Source organism: Culex quinquefasciatus, chromosome 1 (assembly GCF_015732765.1).
Source record: "Culex quinquefasciatus strain JHB chromosome 1, VPISU_Cqui_1.0_pri_paternal, whole genome shotgun sequence".
Lineage (NCBI taxonomy): Eukaryota > Metazoa > Arthropoda > Insecta > Diptera > Culicidae > Culex > Culex quinquefasciatus.
The window spans coordinates 54,199,739-54,220,317 of record NC_051861.1 but is presented as its reverse complement, the minus strand read 5'-3'; the positions used below and the strand labels follow the sequence as shown (position 1 = coordinate 54,220,317).

General features: G+C 40.5%; 1 protein-coding gene and 1 long non-coding RNA gene across 13 annotated transcripts in view; one reads left to right on the top strand and one right to left on the bottom strand.

Moving 5' to 3' along the window:
• The window catches only part of LOC6034762 (protein unc-13 homolog 4B), a 53,255-nt gene extending 33,956 nt beyond the window's left edge, over positions 1-19,299 (top strand). For 10 of the 12 annotated variants that reach the window (XM_038250017.1, XM_038250019.1, XM_038250026.1 and 7 more), the window contains 9 exons: positions 6,667-6,928; positions 12,267-12,604; positions 12,687-12,894; positions 12,954-13,771; positions 13,827-14,325; positions 17,642-18,175; positions 18,239-18,681; positions 18,745-18,938; positions 19,002-19,299. In XM_038250017.1, the coding sequence (XP_038105945.1) occupies positions 6,667-6,928; positions 12,267-12,604; positions 12,687-12,894; positions 12,954-13,771; positions 13,827-14,325; positions 17,642-18,175; positions 18,239-18,681; positions 18,745-18,938; positions 19,002-19,093 (3,388 nt within the window). In that variant the 3' untranslated portion in view covers positions 19,094-19,299. Of the gene's footprint in view, positions 1-6,666; positions 6,929-9,222; positions 9,349-11,770; positions 12,183-12,266; positions 12,605-12,686; positions 12,895-12,953; positions 13,772-13,826; positions 14,326-17,641; positions 18,176-18,238; positions 18,682-18,744; positions 18,939-19,001 lie in introns of those variants that run through there. The other 2 variants (XM_038250029.1, XM_001844984.2) reach the window with 2 other exon arrangements.
• LOC119765664 lies at positions 19,232-20,531 on the bottom strand. Its single transcript, XR_005276889.1, has 2 exons — positions 20,327-20,531; positions 19,232-20,258 (listed from the first exon to the last, which is right to left on the bottom strand). It is a non-coding gene; the product is annotated as an uncharacterized LOC119765664 (long non-coding RNA).
• Between the last annotated feature and the right edge of the window lie 48 nt (positions 20,532-20,579).

The window sequence follows — 20,579 nt, the reverse complement described above, 5'->3', positions numbered from 1 at the left end:
AATTTGACATTTTGGGGATGTTCCGATAAGGGGACATTTGCCGGACCGTAAGAGTTGGTGTAATATGGGTACCAAACTTTATGGTTTTTGATACCGGACATGAAATTCGACATTTTGGCAGTAGTGGCCACAATCCGGAGTGGCCGGAGGCCCCGCGGATGTTCCGATGGGGGGACATTTTCCGGACCGTAAGAGTTGGGGCAATATGGGTATCAAACTTTATGGTTTTTGATACTGGACATGAAATTTGACATTTTGGCAGTAGTGGCCACCACCTGGAGTGTCCGGAGGCCCCGGGGATGTTCCGATGGGGGGACATTTGCCGGACCGTAAGAGTTGGGGCAATATGGGTATCAAACTTTATGGTGTTTGATACCGGACATGAAATTTGACATTTCAGCAGTAGTGGCCACAATCCAGAGTGGCCGGAGGCCCCGCGGATGTTCCGATGGGGGGACATTTGCCGGACCGTAAGAGTTGGGGCAATATGGGTATCAAACTTAATGGTTTTTGATACCGGACATGAAATTTGACATTTCGGCAGTAGTGGCCACCACCTGGAGTGGCCGGAGGCCCCGGGGATGTTCCGATAAGAGGACATTTGCGGAACCATAAGAGTTGGGGCAATATGGGTATCAAACTTTAGGGATTTTGATACTGGACATGAAATTTGATGTTTCGGCAGTAGTGACCACAATCCGGAGTGGCCGGAGGCCCCGGGGATGTTCCGTTGGGGGGACATTTGCCGAACCGTAAGAGTTGGGGCAATATGGGTATCAAACTTTAGGGATTTTGATACTGGACATGAAATTTGACATTTTGGGGATGTTCCGATAAGGGGACATTTGCCGGACCGTAAGAGTTGGTGTAATATGGGTACCAAACTTTATGGTTTTTGATACCGGACATGAAATTCGACATTTTGGCAGTAGTGGCCACAATCCGGAGTGGCCGGAGGCCCCGCGGATGTTCCGATGGGGGGACATTTGCCGGACCGCAAGAGTTGGGGCAATATGGGTATCAAACTTTATGGTTTTTGATACTGGGCATGAAATTTGACATTTCGGCAGTAGCGGCCACAATCCGGAGTGGCCGGAGGCTCCGGGGATGTTCCGATAAGGGGACATTTGCGGAACCATAAGAGTTGGGGCGATATGGTTATCAAACTTTAGGGATTTTGATACTGGACATGAAATTTGACATTTTGGCAGTAGTGGCCACCACCTGGAGTGTCTGGAGGCCCCGGGGATGTTCCGATGGGGGGACATTTGCCGGACCGTAAGAGTTGGGGCAATATGGGTATCAAACTTTATGGTTTTTGATACCGGACATGAAATTTGACATTTTGGCAGTAGTGGCCACAATCCGGAGTGGCCGGAGGCCCTGCGGATGTTCCGATGGGGGGACATTTGCCGGACCGTAAGAGTTAGGGCAATATGGGTATCAAACTTTATGGTTTTTGATACCGAACATGAAATTTGACATTTTGGCAGTAGTGGCCACAATCCGGAGTGGCTGGAGGCCCCGCGGATGTTCCGATGGGGGGACATTTGCCGAACCGTAAGAGTTGGGGCAATATGGGTATCAAACTTAATGATTTTTGATACCGGACATTAAATTTGACATTTTGGCAGTAGTGGCCACAATTCGAAGTGGCCGGAGGCCCCGGGGATGTTCCGATGAGGGGACATTTGCCGGACCGTAAGAGTTGGGGCAATATGGGTATCAAACTTTATGGTTTTTGATACCGGACATGAAATTTGACATTTTGGCAGTAGTGGCCACAATCCGGAGTGGCCGGAGGCCCTGCGGATGTTCCGATGGGGGGACATTTGCCGGACCGTAAGAGTTGGGGCAATATGGGTATCAAACTTTATGGTTTTTGATACCGGACATGAAATTTGACATTTTGGCAGTAGTGGCCACAATCCGGAGTGGCCGGAGGCCCTGCGGATGTTCCGATGGGGGGACATTTGCCGGACCGTAAGAGTTGGGGCAATATGGGTATCAAACTTAATGATTTTTGATACCGGACATTAAATTTGACATTTTGGCAGTAGTGGCCACAATCCGAAGTGGCCGGAGGCCCCGGGGATGTTCCGATGAGGGGACATTTGCCGGACCGTAAGAGTTGGGGCAATATGGGTATCAAACTTTATGGTTTTTGATACCGGACATTAAATTTGACATTTTGGCAGTAGTGGCCACAATCCGGAGTGGCTGGAGGCCCCGCGGATGTTCCGATGGGGGGACATTTGCCGAACCGTAAGAGTTGGGGCAATATGGGCATCAAACTTTATGGTATTTGATACTGAACATGAAATTTGACATTTCGGCAGTAGTGGCCACAATCCGGAGTGGCTGGAGGCCCCGCAGATGTTCCGATGGGGGGACATTTTCTGGACCGTAAGAGTTGGGGCAATATGGGTATCAAACTTTATGGATTTGATACCGGATAAAAAAAAGAAGCGGAGGAAATTCTGGAGCAGGGCGATGCAAAAGTGCCATAGGCGGAGAAGTTGCAGCCGGCGGATTTTGATTACATTGGCCAGTAGCAAATCAAAAAGCTTGGAAAGTGCGGTTTCATCGATGACGAGATCCTGGGACGCGCCTTGCGTCGGACACTAGCAAGATTTCTTTGCAGCTGGTGGTGGCTTGTGACAGCGATGCCTTCAACAAGTCGACACCGGATGAAATAAAATTCTGTTGTCCACTCACGCTCGGATGCTGGAGTGATTAATCCGGCAAATGGTTCGACTAGCTGGCCACTTTAACGCTCGCTGGTTCAGGATCAGGGGTCAAGGAAGAGCAACCAGGAGGGAGTGGACCATTATAATTATGAGACCATCAGGGTTGGTTACTTGAAATGGCCTTCAGTTCCGTTAGGTGGTGACTTTTTTGTAGATTTTATTGAATATAGACAAATAAAATAACTCAACTCTGTTGTTTCATTTATTTCAACAAGAATCGCATCAATTGTGGAACCGACGACGGTCGTCGGTGGAACCGTGTTGAGTTGGTAATTTCTTGAAGTGTCTGGAATAAAGATGCCAAGTTGCCGATCGCTAAGGACTTTGACGAACACGTGAACAAATACACAACATTCCGTTCCCGGGAAGAGTCCTCATCACCGTCAACCGGCGATTGAATTTCCACCGGGCTCATGGTAGTACCGGTGATGGAGGTCGTCACGGGACTAACGGAGGTCAAAGACTGAGCGGTGATGAGGGTGGCAACGGTAAGGACAACATCGGGGGAAACCACTTCTGATGGGTCTCGTTGAACATGCCCAGCTGTTTGGCGGCAGTGGTGACGAAGAAACAAGACCAAATAAATGGGACAATTTGTGCCGAAATATGTGGCCCGTGGGAAGAATTGGAGTCGAGGATACGTTTCAGCAAACGCAGCATCCAGGTGTGTCTCAATGCGCCGCTTCCGGCTGGGCCAGCTTCGATATCGTCCCTAGTCCCGCGCTGGCACTTATCTGCTCGACCTGCTTTTCGAGGACGCAAATTTTTGCGCCAACCACAACAACAAACACGCGCAGTGTCAAACTGTCAAATCAAATGTAATGTAAGGAGAGGTGGCGTTGTTTTGACCGTAAACAATCGTTAATGTATTTAATTCCTGCCGTTAATTAATTAAATAATTTAATTTCTTACTATTGTCGCGCCCCTCGGGCCATTATCTGAAATCAAGCAGTTAAAATATGCTAATGCTAAGCAGTTAAAATATATTGCTTATTAGGCAGGAAGTAATAAATAGACTACTGCAATGCACATTTTTTTGTGCCACTGTGAGAATCTGTTTCTGAAAATTTAGAATAACTATCTCGTAATCATTAAGAGCCCTGTAAAGGGTAGTTTTTAATGTCTGCTGTTCAAATTTCCTTTACTGCCGCCGATTGCTTGCAACAGCCTTGCAAAAACATTCCCGCGTCTTGGTAACTTTCGAGTGGTGAAGGAAAGTAAATTGATTTCACTTCGATTTCTATTTCAGCTCCACTTGCAATTTCCGTCCCCTTAGTTCGATAGGACGGTTATTATAAGGGGGGAATTTGGACCGGACATTCTAATCGAAAATTTCAACAATCATCTTGCAAAGTTCTTTGTCATACTGGTCATGTGTAACATAACCACCTGCACCTTTTTTCTGGTACTTTTGTACCCGACCCTCTCCGATTTCAATGAAACTTTTGAGACATGTTATCCTAGGCCTATATAAGCCATTTTTGTGTATATGGAGCCAAATGTTCTCGAAAATGGCACTTGAGAAGGGCGTGAGGTTTTTAAATATTTTTGTATTTTGCAATTTAAAAATAACTGTATCTCGAAGCCGTTGCATCGTATCAAAAAGTGGTCAAAGACAAATTTGTAGGAAATTGAACGGGCTTTCTGAAAAAAAAATACACTGAAACAAAAAAAAAACACGCCACTTCTATGAGATTTTTTTATTTTTAAGTTTAAAAGTTAAATTTCAAGGTGATGTCACGATTTTTTTTCGCTCAAAATTTTTGAGGAAATAGCCTAAAATGTTACAAAAAGACTCACGAAAAATGCAGGATGGTATGTCTCTCCTAAAAAATACAAAATTCATTTACTAAAACTGTTTTTTTGAAAAGTGGTCTAAACGTCAAAATTCCTTGGGAAGATACAGCGGTTTTAAAAATGAAAATGATGAAAAAACTGGTTTTTTGGTGGTTTTTGGCAATTTCTATATGACAGACTTGGTATTTTAGTCTCGAAAATATTTTTACCGGAAAGCTCGTCCAATTTCCCATAAGTTTGCCTCTGACAGCTTTTCAATTTGGCTCGTTTTAATATTTACGTAACCTTATTTACTATCCAGGTTTCTACCACACTGTGTTTCCACCACACTGAAAAAAATATTCTATTTACAGTTATGAGCAATGTAATTTAATTTATATTTGTAAGGCCATACATTCAATTGAAATGCTGTCAAAAACAAACTTATGGGAAATTGGACGAGCTTTCCGGTAAAAATATTTACGAGACTAAAAAAACCAAGTCTGTCATATAGAAATTGCCAAAAACCACCGAAAAAACAGTTTTTTTTACCATTTTTATTCAAAAAACCGCTGTATCTTCTCAAGGATTGGACTTAAGACAATGGTCAATATGGAGCCTTTAATGTAAAATTGTCTGGGGAATCGATTCCCACTATCGATTTTTGAAAATTTTGACGTTTAAACCACTTTTCAAAAAAACAGTCTTAGTAAATGATTTTTGTATTTTTTAGGAGAGGCAAACCATCCTGCATTTTTCGTGAGTCTTTTTGTAACATTTTAGGCTATTTCCTCAAAAAATTTGAGCGAAAAAAAATTGTGACATCACCTTGACTGGGAATTAAAGTTTAAAATGTTTTCGAATGATATATAATTTCCCAGTATCGGGATTTTCGCAATATGATAAAAAACGATTCAAACAACAATTTAAACTTGTTTTTTTCCTTTTTACGGTCAACTGTAAATATTCATTGAAGAAATATCTACAGTTATTTAGAAAACCCGAATATTCACAATTGACGGACAACAACTTTACAAAGGTTGCCAGAGTTTTTCCCCAAAATATAATTTAATATTGACGTGAAACACCCGCTTAGAAATAATAAATAAAAATCATATTTTTGCAATTCCACTGTGAAACTGTCAACTTTTCCTGTTTTTCTGGAGAAACGAAACGGCCTACTTTTCCCTACCAAAAATAACTGAATGGAAAATTAATACCTTTCAATACCAGTGCTGAAAAGTTCTACTTTTCAGCACTGAAATGGGTGCTGAAAAGTTGAACTTTTCAACACTTGTATCGAAAAGTAACATTTTTCAATATTTTTTTGTTTTGAATGGTGAATTGACTAAACACATGAATGTTTGACATAAAATTCCATTCAAGAAGCGTTTTTCGCAACTGCAAAAAATGTTGTAAGCAACTCGTTGCAAAATTTGATTTTTTCAGCACTTGTCGTATTTATCCAACTCGGTAAACCTCGTTGGATAAATGTACAACTCGTGCTGAAAAAATCTTCTTTTTGCAACTTGTTGCATAAACTACTATTAAAAAACTTCAAATTTCATTTCAGAGGTGTAACTGCTACGGGTAAATTTTTGGTTCCACATTTTTTTTTTGGCTTCTCTCAATTATAATTATTGGAATTTATAATTTACACTTTCTGAATAAGAAAATTTCCCGGGAATCGAGAGGTCCAAAAATGGTCGATTTCCCGGGTATTCCCGCTCGTCACCCTCTAATTGTCACCCTACTGGACGCTTTCTAAACTTCATCATTCCGGTATGAGAATCGAACACACGACCTCTGGATTAGAAACAAAGTACGGCGCTAGTCGAAACCCATCCCCTACCACTCAGTGGTTCTACACTCCATACAAAAAAGATTACTTCAAACAAATATTTGCAGCGTCTTTATAAGATGATAGTTTTGAAACTACATTGCCTTCCATTTTTATGCAAGGGGCTTCCGAAACTTGCTCTGAACGGATGTAAGTAATAAATACTTGCTTTGAATTTATTTGGATGCATTATGTCTACATAAAATATTAAGTTATTTAAAGGGAGTAATTTGAACTAAGCTTATTTTTGGAACATAATACAACAATAACATTATTTCCAAATCCTTTACATGCTTCCAGAATCCAAGACCTGGACGGTGGTTTCTTCGAGAAGTTTGGCTCAATCTTACGTCAAAAGTCAATCAACCATGACGAGAGCATCGCGGGCCGGTTGGAACCGTTTCCGGAGGAGGAGGGCGTCGAGAGTGCGTACGCTGCGGCGCACGAAGCGATGATCGCCGAGCCGGCCGACGACAGCGGAAACGAAACGCTGCCCGACAGCGATTCCGAGGAGCAGCAGGAAAAGCAGAACGAGTTCATCGGGGATGCCTTTGGGTGGAATGTGAGTAACGTGTGTTTTTTTTAGTATTGAGCAATTTCGTGGAATAACAACAAGCTAAAAATAGTGATCCATCAAATAAATTTAAAGTACCATGCAACTCCACCAAACTTGTAACAAGTCACCGGTTTTGTGGAGACGCATGATAGTTTAAGTTCTTTTCATGTACTCATCAGAAAAATGTACTTTAAATGGATTCTTATTATGATTTTGATTATGCTGTTGTTATGTGAATTGCTGTATTATATGTGAATCTAGAAACTAAAGAACGTCATTGCCAGCTGTCAATGCATCACTTTTCAGTAAATGTAGATTTATAAAAAATGAAATCAATTGCCATAACATCTACTATCTGAAATAAATATATAAAGGAAAATTGACTTAGTTTACGACGTTTATGACCTAGTTGAACATCTCAACACCATATGCTTGCACCTGTACGATATTCTGGTCTGCTGTGAAAACGGGTAATTGGCTGTTAAACTATCTTGTTTACATGCAATTGTGTATTTGTGCAGAGAAAACCCATTTTAGCTTGTCGATAGATCCATTGACTTCGAGTCGTCCATTAAATTGCCATCAAGGCATATCTGTTTGTATGTTCAATTGTATCGATGTAAACAATTTTGGTAACGAGTAGTTACTCAGGAAAATTGTCATCACAAAATGAAATTTTGAGTAATCTGTTTGTTTTTCTTTTTTGTTATGGCTACTTTGTGGTTTATAATCGTGATTGAACACGGTGTGTTTCCCGAGAGCATTCAGATAAAAATCGGCAAGTTTGATATTTGGCACCATTAAAGAAGAAGCTCTTTCCCAACACTTTGCGGGGTCCTTCGAAATATTTCGTCGGGGGGTCAAGGTGACAAATATTAGACCAGCCATTTATTTTTATCTTAAGTTTGTTCTTCGAAACACACCGTGTCAAGTTTTCAATTTTTCAATAAAAAATCATTCAATTTCTCACTTCTACGAAAATCCAAAGGCAAAAACGCGTCTTAGGGCAGCAAAATCAGTGCACTTTTGGTGATTTTGTAAAAAATAATCTTCGACTTAGGACCTATAAATAAACAAATGTAAAATTGAGTGTATCCCTCCCTATTGGAGTAAGCGGGATACTCTCAATGTTTACATTTGTTTATAGAAACTAGTCAAAAATGTCTTGGGTTGAAAATCACAAAAAAAAACAAAATTCATCACCAATTTCACGCAGTCACCCCTCAAACGCCTGGTTCATTAAAAATTGAAAATAAAATTTTTACTTACTTTTCCTGTCATTCTTGAACGACGAAATAGCCTACTTTTCTGTACCAAAAATAACAGAATCGAATAGCAACACTTTTCAAAATAAATGCTGAAAAGTAACACTTTCAACATTTTTTTGATTTAAACGATTTATTGACAAAATACATGAAAATTTGACATAAAATTTCACTCAGTGTGTGTTTTTTGGAATTGCAAAAAATGTTGTATAGAACTCGTTGCAAAACTTGATTTTTTCAGCACTCTTCGTATTTATTCAACTCGGTGAACCTCGTTGGATAAATGTACGACTCGTGCTGAAAAAATCCTCTTTTTGCAACTTGTTGCATAAACTACTATTAAAACCCTCAGCTTAGCAGCCAATTTAGTTTGCAATTAATTATATGCTAAGCTCTTGAAACTTTCAAATGAAATAGTCAAATTCACAATGTCTTAAATTCTTATGTTATTTTCTATAGATTTTTTTTATTAAAATTTTAATAACAGAAGATTTACGTTGACCCTTTATTCGATTTGTTGTCAGTTATGTCTATAACAATTCCACTAGAGAGATAAGGCTTCTAATTCAAAAGCTAAAATAATGTTTATTTCTTGATTCAGTCTGCATGCGTGCTTTCTAATGTTAGTGACGCATGGTGTTTCGATTTTCTTTTTCAATATGAGATTTTTTTTTGTATTTTTCCTGTCTTTCTATACGAATTCCGATTTCGATGTGTTAGGACCTGGCATACGACATGACCTACCACAAATAATCGACAACACAACACAAACAAGACAAACTAATTATCCAAAACGATGTGCTACATCCTACAACTCGATCACGATGCTCGAAATACGTAAACAGTACTAAGGCATTAAATCCTACATTGCACGTATTGCAAATTGGCAACCAATCACAGCCAAATCTGTGACGAACGATTCAATTTTCCCATTCTGGGAGGGATCCAAAGACAGCTAGCGAGAGTGAAAGATCGATGGAATAGTGGGTTCGAATCCGGTGGTGGTGGTAGGCTGACGACTGACATCCGGACGGAAAATTATTTATAGACTTCGTTAATGTTTTTCGCCAATTTTCTCACCGTATCGCCGCGCTAAAAGAGAGTTTTCCACCGTCGTCCAAACGGATCGGCAGGATCGTCGTTGCGTGTTCCCCCTTAAAAGTGCGTAAATAAAAACACCGTTTTCTTTTCTTAATCGTGTCCACACATAGTTGAAACAACATTATCTCGTCCACGCAGTATGATCTAATCTATCGGGGGTGTGAATGACATGCTGGTCGTAAATTATCGCGGAATTAATTCAAAATACTCGAGTGCCCGAGTGAGCTCCGAGCACAAGATTATGGCGCGCCAAGAGCGCGAAAATGAGCAAAGAGGGAAAATCGGAGAGTTTTCCCGAGCCGCGTTGAACTTGAAAAGTGTGTAAAGTTTTGGGGGTAAAAGTGTGTGAAAGAACAGAGCAAAAAAAAAAAAAATAAAAATAATAAAGTGTACACTCTCAATGAGCGGGCAGGTCCGTGGGAAAATTGTCTGCCAGTATTGAATTAAAAATAAAAATGTACGTTTTTAGTTCAAGTGCGACGGGTGGACCTTTTCGATCGGTTAGTTTGGCTTTTTGCTCCGGATTTTTCGGTGTATGAAAAACCCGCAGTGGGTCTAACAAACGTTCCAAAACTATCCATTTCGTGTAGATCTGAAGACTCGACGGTGAAGAAAACCCGTAGTGAAATTCATTCAATTAAATTCGATTGAGCGCTGGGAAATTTATTGGCCAGTTGGCACAGTAGAGCATTTGAAACAAAGCGAATTCATCATGCTTGTTGATGGAAAGTCCAGCAGAGTCATCAAAAGTGCATTTGGCAAAATTTTCAAGCTGCATGGGTTCTAACAACTGTGATGTCAGTAAATCTTCAAGACCAATGCCAAATGGAAACAAGGCATTAGGTGTGCAGATAAACTATAAATAGCCGTTGAAGAGCAGTTGAATGGTGGTGACGCGTGGGATGATAAGTTATTTGATTGATGTTATTAATTGGAAGAACTTGCATTGTTTGCAAATTACAAACAAATTTTCCAAAACCAATATGAATGTGATAACTTAAATTGTTTTCTATTTTTTTTATAGAAGCAAATCTCAAACATCCTATTTTTAGTTTTCGAATGATTGTTCAGTAGCGATGGCAGGTTGAACCCCATCAAAAATGTTCCAACAAATCAGAAAGCAAATGGATTTGTTTCGGCTAAGATTACTATAGGGTCATCATCTCAACTAATAATTTGTGTTTTTCTTCAAAACAGTTTTTGGAAACCGTGTAGATTAACAAGATCTATTATTTTCAATACGATTTGAATGCATTTTCTTAACTCAATTGCCAAACACATTTACCAAGTAATTATTTTTATGTGCTTTTCAAAAGTCCAGATTTCCGATGTTGTCTCGCCACGCCACATTTCCATTTTGCGTGGCAATATTGTTGAATCTTCAAGATATTTCAAGATTTTCAATTTCAATGAAGGTGGAAGAGATTTCAAAAATTGTAAATTCATCTGCCTGCGTTGTGTTCGTTTCAAATACTGTTAAGTTTATTAAAAAAAAATAGGAAATTATTATGTACAGTACCTAAAAAAATTGAATCTCCTTTTTTCTGTTGGTCTTTAAAGCTTTTTCTCGATACGATTTTTAGGTTTGTATCGACAAAAAAAAGATGAATTAGTTTCAAGTCACACTAGAATTTAGAAAATATACTTTATATCAAATTTCCATGCGAGTGACGAAAAATGGTTGTGAAAAAGATACAGCATAAATTCAAATTAAAATCCTGGCAAAAAAAAGTCTTTAGATTGGCCTTGAAAACATTTTGAAAGACTCTAATTGATAGCTTACTTATTTAACCTTGGTTCAACAAAATAAAACACATAGAAAAGGCTCTTCTCAATGTTCATGCAACATATTTTGAAAAGTTTCATTTAGTTTTCTAACCTTTCATTATCTTCGATGCTGCACGGATGGTGGATGCAAATTATTATAATCAAAATGACCCATGGGAAAATTTTAACGAAGAAAGTTCCTGATCCTTCCTGATTAAGAATATATGCGACTTAAACAATTCCATCCAATAAAAAATAGGAAAATGTATTTTTTCCAATTTTAATGTAAACGCGTGGTACTTTGTAAAATTCACAAATATAGACTTAAAAATAGTTTTTTTAGGTTATAGAAATGCACAACATTTTGAAATACGACTTTTAAAAAGGCTTATTCACCAACAGGCAAAATTACCTTGAGCCACCAAGCGCCTCCACGCATTGTTCTTTAAATAGGCTGAAATTTTTGATTGTTTTTTTTTTCTGAAAATTTAAGAGAACCATTTAAGCAATAAAAAAAGCAATAAAAAACAAGTTTTTGCTGGGTTTTAAAATATTCTTAGGTGACTCGTAGTTGCATTAAAGCTGACTTGCTTTCTAATTAAAATAAAATGTGATTGATACTGCGATTCTTCGGTTGGTTCTCGAATGAATTTCATTATTTCTTTACCGTTTTAAATGTTAATGTTTCTTAACCTTACCTTAATTTATGCCCCAGAATCTCTACGATCGCCATGCAACATATACCCAAACTGATAAGACTTTAAAATAACGACAAAATACGATAAAAGACAACCACACACACACACAACCGAGCCATGAGTACGTACTCCCTGCCGCGGCTCCTCGGCGGAGGTGGTCTCAGTGGAAACCACAAGTTTAACATGAAGTTTGGCACGCTCCGACTGACGAAATCGTTCCGTTCCGACAAACGGTCCAAGTCGGTAGCGCGAGTCGAGAACGTGTACGCGTCCCAAAAGAGGGAACATGACCACCGGCCGAACGATCTGTACAATATGCTGCCGATTCCGGTCGTGAGTCGACGCGGTACCCTCGTCCGGAATCAGTTCCGGGGGGTGCGCAGGGAGGTCATGGACCAGCAGGCCAGCATGGTGGTGCACTCGATGACTGTAGGCAATGATTGTTTGTTTTCTGGGTTTGCGTTTTTGTATGGTTTTAGCTAATGGAGATTTGGCTTGATTCTTTTTGGCTAGATTGAGGAGCTGTACGAGGAGATCCTGTTTGAAATCATCAACAACATTGGACTGGATGAGGAGTTGACGGAGGATAGTCTGATACATTACGTACAGGATGCATTTAAAATTGCCAACGAAAAGCATGAAGACATCATTCGAGTGGCGCGTAACAAGGAGCCGCCGGAGATTTGTCTCAACGTGGAGGTTATCGAGGCCAAGGAGCTTGAGCCGAAAGATTCCAACGGTCTGTCCGATCCCTTCGTCACAATGTACATCGCGTCCAATCCAACCCATCGCTACAACACCTCGGTCAAATCGGCCACGCTGGATCCCGTGTGGGAAGAGCATTTTTCGCTGTAAGTCAGAGTTACGGTAACGATCCTATTTGGTGGAATAAAACAAATTTTATTTTCTACTCTTCGTTCTGAAAATGTGCAGGCCAATCGACGAGAATGCGAATGATGCCAACCTCATCGTGGAGGTGTGGGACTTTGACCCGGCCGAAACGGTCAAGGAGAAGATGAATAAGGTGTTTGACGTGAAGGGCGTCCGGGGCCTGCGAAAGCTGATGAAGGAGATCGCCGTAACGGCGTCAACCGGGAAGCACGACAACGAGCTCATCGGACGCGCCAGCATACCGCTAAAGGTAAGTTGATCGATCCTAAACTAATTTACAACTTGTTCAACCACATCTCTCACCCACAGTCGATTCCGGCATCCGGTTTGCTGATGTGGTACAATCTGGACAAGAAAAACAAACTGAAACGCCAGGGAACGATAAGAATAAGACTGAATTTTAGCTCGCAAAAGAACAATCAGGTAGCCGCCCAGGAACATCGCCACTTGCTGCGGATACTGCTCCTGCACGAGCTGGAGTCGTCCAAGGTGGCCCAGTACTGGTGGTCGGGTAAATTCACCATCCAGGGCGAAGCTGTACTGACGCAGCACTCAGCGCAAAGTAGCCTGTCAACTACCGCCGTAGCCTTCATCCAATGGTCCGTGTACACCGCAATCCACCTCGATCACCCTCTAGCTTTCAACCTGTTTGATTCGCTACTCGATAAACTAGTTCGCCCGATCCAAACCCGGTCGGTTTCCGACGAGGAGCTGAAAATGTTTTGGGAAGCCACGCGGAAGCTTCTTCCGTCCTGCTTCGCGGTTATCCGAAAGATTCGCAAGAAGACTGCCGGCGACAAGATGGCCATCAAGATGCTAACGGATGTGTTGCAAATTCTTTCCAAGATTTCAATGCTGGAACCTCCCGAGGGAACTGATTTGTTTCCCACCAGTCAGTACAGCTGGATCAGACGATCCAACGAAGGCGAATCCGGTTGGGATATTCGCGAAGCGCTGGCCAGTGCGGTGGTTTCCGGTGCAGAGAATTGGTTCAACAGCATCAAAGAGGGACAGTTTATCCAGTCAGGATTGGACGAAGATCGGCTGCAGAACTTGATCAAAATCATCCAACTGGTACGATCGGACATCCAACGGTCGATCGAGTACTATGATAAGTTCTTCCAAGAGTAAGTATTCTTGTTGTTGAGCAAAGCCCGATACTAACAGAGTTTCTTCTTGCAGAATTGTCCACTTCCAATATACCAAAGAGTTGTACATCACTTACGAGCTCAAGCTAGCCGAGGTGATCAAGCCGTGCGTGGAGGACATCTGCCGTGGCCTGCGGCGTATCGCCATCCCCGAATCAAACAATGCCGTCATTAAAGAGTACGAAGACATCAACATGGGAACAACCCTTTTCGAGCTGTATCTGGTGCTGAAACGATTCTCCACCCTGGGGCCAGCGCTCAGTCCGGGCGAGTCTAACTTTGCGATTGACGAGTACCATCGGTGGTTCACCACGGGCGTCACGCACTGGTTGGACATTTCCGTGTACAAGGCGTTGATGAGAATTCACCGGGCGATCGAGCTGGACAAACTGCAGCCGGTGGACGAAACGGTCAAGTACTCCTCGTCGGCCGTCGACACGTTGGCCATTTTCTACCAGATCAAGATATTCTGGCAGCAGTTGGCGTGGCCCGACGTTGAGGGCGCGTACATCTTTGTGGCGAAGATTGTTGATGTAAGTATTTATTTGATTATCCATTCTTTCTGAACCCTTTTGCCTTCCTCACTGAGGTAAGGCTATAATCCTGCTCTAAAAATGAACTTTCTATTAAAAGCTCCTAGACCCACCCTCATGTATACATATCTACTCAGAATCGAAAACTGAACAAATGTCTGTGTGTGTATGTATGTGTGTGTGTTTTTTTAGATGAATTTTCGGCTTGGTTTTTGGTTTTTCAGTCGTTGAAAGCAGCTCAAACACTTATTTTCTCAGTAACCGATTTTGATAACCAGTTGCATTCAACTTGGTTTAGGGTCCCATACATCGCTATCGATAAGTAGTTCGTTATGTATAAAAATGTGTTTTCACAAATACATCGCATTAAACGATGTCCGGATCCATCGTTGGTTAGGTATTGAAAGGCATTCCAATGAGTCCAAGACATTGAAGATCTGGCAATGTCTCGAGTTATGACTTAAGTGATATTTATGTACTCCGGATCTCACTTAAATGTATGTAAACTATGTCTGGATCCATCATCCGACCCATCGTTAGGTAATTGAAAGGCCTTTCCAATGAGTCCAAGACATTGAAGATCTGGCAACCCTGTCTCGAGTTATGACCACATAAGTTATACATTGTGTTCTTTTTTTCTGGGTCTAAAAAATTATGAAACCACTCATATACTCATTTTTGGTAAAAAGTGAGGAAGGCATGAAGCACATAGGTGGATTAAGTTAGTTTTTAAACATAGAAAAGCATTGAAAATTAAAAAAAAAACTTTTTGGATCAGATTTGTGGTTTCATCTGTACTTACAAATGATTTGAAATCTGCCCACCATTGAAAAAACGGCGAATATCCACTTTTGGCAAAATCGAGTTATTAGCACCAGGTGGTAGAGGAAGTTCCATCGCATATTCTGAAACTTGAATTTCACTAAAGTAGTGTTTAGATTTGGCTGCCGATGCGAAAAGCCAAACGGCTAATATGCCAATCTTATGGAAAATTGCAAACACTAAAACGCATTTTTCTCGGAATACTTGATTTGGTTTATTAGCCGAATTTTCACTTATGGGCAGAAATATAGAACATGGTTTGATTGGGACAAATTGATTTCTTTTTAAACGGTGTGCTTCAATCAGACCCGAGGAGACGGAAATATTGTGGGAATAAATAACATCTTTTGACATTTAATGATTACCTTGGAAAGCCAGTCCTTGTTATTGAAAGATCATCAACTCGTCTGTTGTGTGTTATCTTATGACAACGACAATTTGAGTCGAAAATGAGTTAGTGATGATGGTTTGTTTAACTTAACAAACCCTACTTAATGCTTTAAACCGATTTTGGATAATCGAATAACTTAAAATGTTATTACATTACCAATCCAATAACAACAAAATCATAACCAACGAATAACATAAAATGTAATTGGCCCAGTTTTGAAAATTTTAATTATAAGAAGATCCAAGTTATATTGTTAATTTGATTTGATTAACCGCGGTGGATTTTCTTGAAATAATTCGAACTGTCAGAAACCCACCAAAGCATCTACCACATTGATCATGCAAAAAACTGTGGTTTAAAAGTATCCACCGGTAGATGCTTTGGCGGATTTTTGACAGTTCGAATTATTTTAAGAAAATCCACCGCGTTTAACCAAATAAAATTAACAATTTAACTCTTATGACACTTTCTGTTATTTCAACAGTATGTTTTGTTGACATAGCATGAATTTTGTTATAACCGTCTACCCGGAAAGGCTGGTGCAGCGAGTTTTTTTTTCAGCATATAGATATCTGTAGAATTACGGAATCAAATTGTTTAGAATTGATTCTAAGAGTACACATAATTGATGCAGTCTTTCCTAATAGCTATACTGCCCATGATCGCATAAATGTCCCATATGCATTTTCATCACTTTTGAGTTATTGATGCAGTTTGATTCAAAATCGTGTGCCCTTTCAGAAAAACCTACAACATCCAGTACTTTGTTCTAGAAATCTGGAGGAAATCCAGTCCAGTGTAGGAGTCGTCTCCCTGGGTCCTGCCTCAGTGGAGTCGCTGGTAGACAGTTGGACTCACAATCCAAAAGTCGTCAGTTTGAATCCTGGGGTGGATGGAAGCTTAGTCTAATCTAATCTAATCTAATCTAATCTAACACAAACGCAGCCAGTCCGATGAAAGCATGCTGGAAAGTCTTGTGATTAGATTACGCCCCAAGCACTTTTCTTGTCATTATTAATAATTGCAGTACATCCGAGAACACCCGAAAATGTATTGCAAAAATTAAAGCGGCCAGCCCTACTACGTTGTGTTTACCGCAGAGAGGATTCTGAGAACGGATCACATTTCACAGAATCTACAGGGGAGGAAGGATGCGTGGACATACCGTACCAAACGCTCCTGTTTACAGTTTCATATGTGTTTTGTATGATGTGTTAAGTGTAAAATATAGTGTGGTTATATAATCAAATAAATATAATAATGCAATATAATGATCATTTAATAAAATCCCTTCACCTATATATAATAACCGAGCACCCAAGCACACAAACAGCGGCACAAAAGATATGAAAATGAGCATGCAAAAACAAGATAACGCGTCCCCGTGGTCAGCGCACTAATGATGCCATTATTTAATTATAATAACCACGCACCCAAGCACACAAACAGCGACACAATAGAAAAGAAAATGAGCATGCAAAAACAAGACAACGCGTCCCCGTGGTCAGCGCACTAATGATGCCATTATTTAATTATAATAACCACGCACCCAAGCACACAAACAGCGACACAAAAGAAATTAAAATGAGCATGCAAAAACAAGATAACGCGTCCCCGTGGTCAGCGCACTAATGATGCCATTATTTAATTATCCCTGGGGTGGATGGAAGCTTAGGTGTAAAAAGAGGTTTGCAATTTCCTCAACGATCAAGCCCTCGAACACCTAGTTTCGAGTAGGAATCTCGCAATCGAGAACGCCAAGGCAATGCTGTAGAGCGAATAATATGATTTGATTTTTGACACACGACACTTATATTGAAAGCAATCGAATTTATAGCCAAAAAATCTTTCTTTTTCAAAAAGGAAGCGCCATCTCATGTTACCTCCAATCAAGCTTATATTTAGGCAAAACATGCTTCCTTTGCAAAGAAATATATAGAAGTTTATAATATTTGGTTTATTATAGTTTTGGATAAACAGTAATAAATTTCAATAGCTGTTTTTAATAGAATTATTGCTGCACAAAAAATATTTCTAACATTCTTCTGGCATTGCAAGACGGATAACAACGAGAAATTGTTTACATTTTTTTTATATTTACAGGACATTTGCCGGTGCTGCGTGTTCTACGCCGATCGTATGTCGGCCAGGGTTGAGAACTTGGGCGTCGTTGAAAACGTTTACGAGCGAAAGTTCCAAGTGACCCAGGAATGGTGCCTGGCCATCAATAACATCGATTACATTCGCCAGAGTTTGAAACCGTTCGCATCCGAGTTGGGCGTTGATGATATCATCGCCAAAATGGGGGACATCCAAAGCCCGATAGAAGCGGACCGTTGTGCCGAAACGTTGCGCGCTGTTCTAGAGAACGCGATCGATACGGAGCGCAACAAGATTTTGGACTTGGTGGAAAAGTTGGCAAAGAAGATGGCTCCGGCCATGAGGCGTTTCTTGGTCGAGGGTGCCGAACTGTTGCAACAGGACTCCAACTCAATGGAAAGGCTGATGATGTATATGGAAGAGTCGCTGTCTATGCTGAACAGCGAGCTGAACGAGAGCAACTTTGAACGCGTGCTGGACGCAATCTGGGGCGAGTTGACCACCATCTTGTACGAATTGATCCAGAGTAATCTCGATGTAAGTATGGTGGGACCTTTTTTTTCAATATTTCTTGTACTCAAGCTGTTACTAAATTTTCAGAAAAGACGTCCTCCGGCATTCTTTGCCAATTTGCGCGACACACTGCACGTCATGATGGCGAGCTTCAAGAGCAAGCAAAACCTTGAGTCGGAAAACGCCTCGGACAAGGAAACGTTGGACCACATCGAACGGCTGCTTCAGCTGCACGGCTACGAGACGACCGATCTCATTCATCAGTATTATCTGGATCGGCTGAAGGAGCAGGACATGCACGAAGGTGACGGCTTTGGTATTCTAACGGTTCAGTGCTTTTTCCGGGAGAACGTACTCGAGCTGGAGATCATGAACGCACGCAATCTGAAACCGATGGACACGAACGGGTCATGCGATTCGTTCGTGCGGGTGCATTTCATGCCGGAAGAACGGTTCGTTGGAATTGCCAAACCACGCACCAAGGAACGCTCGAAAACGCTCTTTCCGCTGTATGACGAAAAGTTTGTCATGTGAGATCTCAATCGACATCCCTTTCCAACATCAAAAAAACTAAGTTTGATTTCTATTTGCAGAACATTCACCCCTGATCAGCGCAATGTGAAGGACGCAATCATACTGTTCAGCGTCAAAGACAAGGATCTGTTTGGAATGTCCAATCAGTACTTGGCTGAGTGTTACTTAAGTTTTAACGATATTGCCGACATCACCGGCGAGAGTGGCAAAATCGAGCAGAAGCATTTGATACTTACCCGTCCATATCGCCTTGGTAAGATTGATTGTTAGAACCTAACATCGTTAAATATTTCAACGTTTCACCCCTTTTTCTCAGATACTGACTGTGTTCGAGCGTTGGAGTACCGCCAGGGCGATAAACAGGCGAAAGATTTCCTCAAGAAACTGCGACAGAAAATGGGACAGTGAATGATAGTTACTCTATAGCTTTTAGGGCCGTCAAATTTGAAAGGAGTTCAACTGGGGGTGAGATGCTCGACTGATATCGAATCCCTAATTGGCACCTTCATAATTTGAAAGCTGTTAAACGTGCCTAAATAATTCGAATATGCAACGCGACGTTTTTATTTTATATGCCATTTTCTGAAAATAGATTGTTCTTTATTATGACAAAATTTTATTACTATTTTTCTGTTTATCACATATCCATGAGGCAATTATGCATAGAACGGCAGCACAGGTCGTCGCTTTAATTTTCAAGTTATCTAAGTTTAAGTAATAACATATGATGTTTCCTTTTTCGCTACTTTCTCCTCCCAGCTCCCAGAAAAGTCCTCTTTGGTCCCGAGACCTTCAAAACAGCATTTCAATTTTTCATTCGACCTTTTCCAAAAATATTAGGCTACATTTTTTAAACTTTGAACTATTTTCTTTTTCTGTGATCTAGTGTTAAGCTTTCTCTTTATCTATCCTTTCCTCATTGCACTTCTGTAAGTTTTTTGAAAACTTTTTCTTAAGTATAATAATGCCTTCGATTGAACTACGATGTAACACACAGCTGCAAGGAACTCCAAAACCCTGTTATGTACCTAAATGAACTCATTGTATTTTGATTATTCACAAATAAACCCGAATTGAATTGAATAGAATTGAACTATTTTCTATAAAAGCCTAACTAATCCACATTTGCGTTGAAAACTATACAATGGAATTCAATTGAATTCTTTTTATTTCAAAACCATCCAAATCTTGAAATAATGACAGATTAGGATCAAAGATTTACTTTTGAAAATAATGGAAATATAATTTTAAGTAAGATGAACTTTTTAAGTTTTATTTGACACATCAGTCATTCGGTGACGTTACAATGCTTTAAAGTGATATAATGGATACATTATCCAAGATCGATTTCCATCTGCTCCAGCCTTCCATCAGATGGGGTAGTAAAACGTTGATCCCGGCCTTAGTTGTTGTTAGGCCATTAAGTCATACATCCAGGTGTAGGAGTCGTCTCCCCCGTATAAGTACAAACAACACAACAAACCAAGCATGTTCGGTAGAGACCACAAAATACCTGTGGTTTGTCAAAAGGAATGGTTTGTATTTTGAGAGACCACAAAAGACCTGTGGCTCGCTAGAATGGTGAGTGTTAGATTAGATTTGATTATTTTTGTGTTATCCAAAATGGTGATTTGTTCATACATTAATCCATATTTAACAATAACTTTCTTCTTTGAAGGCCTCGTGGCGCGGTGGTTAGCGGCTTCGGCTGTCGATTCCTAAGTTGCCTAAGGCACGGGTTCGATTCCCGCCTTAGCCTCCTGGCCTTCTATCGGATGGGGAAGTAAAACGTCGGTCCATTTGCGTAAAAGAGGTTTTGGGTGACATAACCTTCGGACGGCTAGAAATGAGCAGAATCTTGCAACAGAGACCACATAAGACTCGGGGGTCGTTA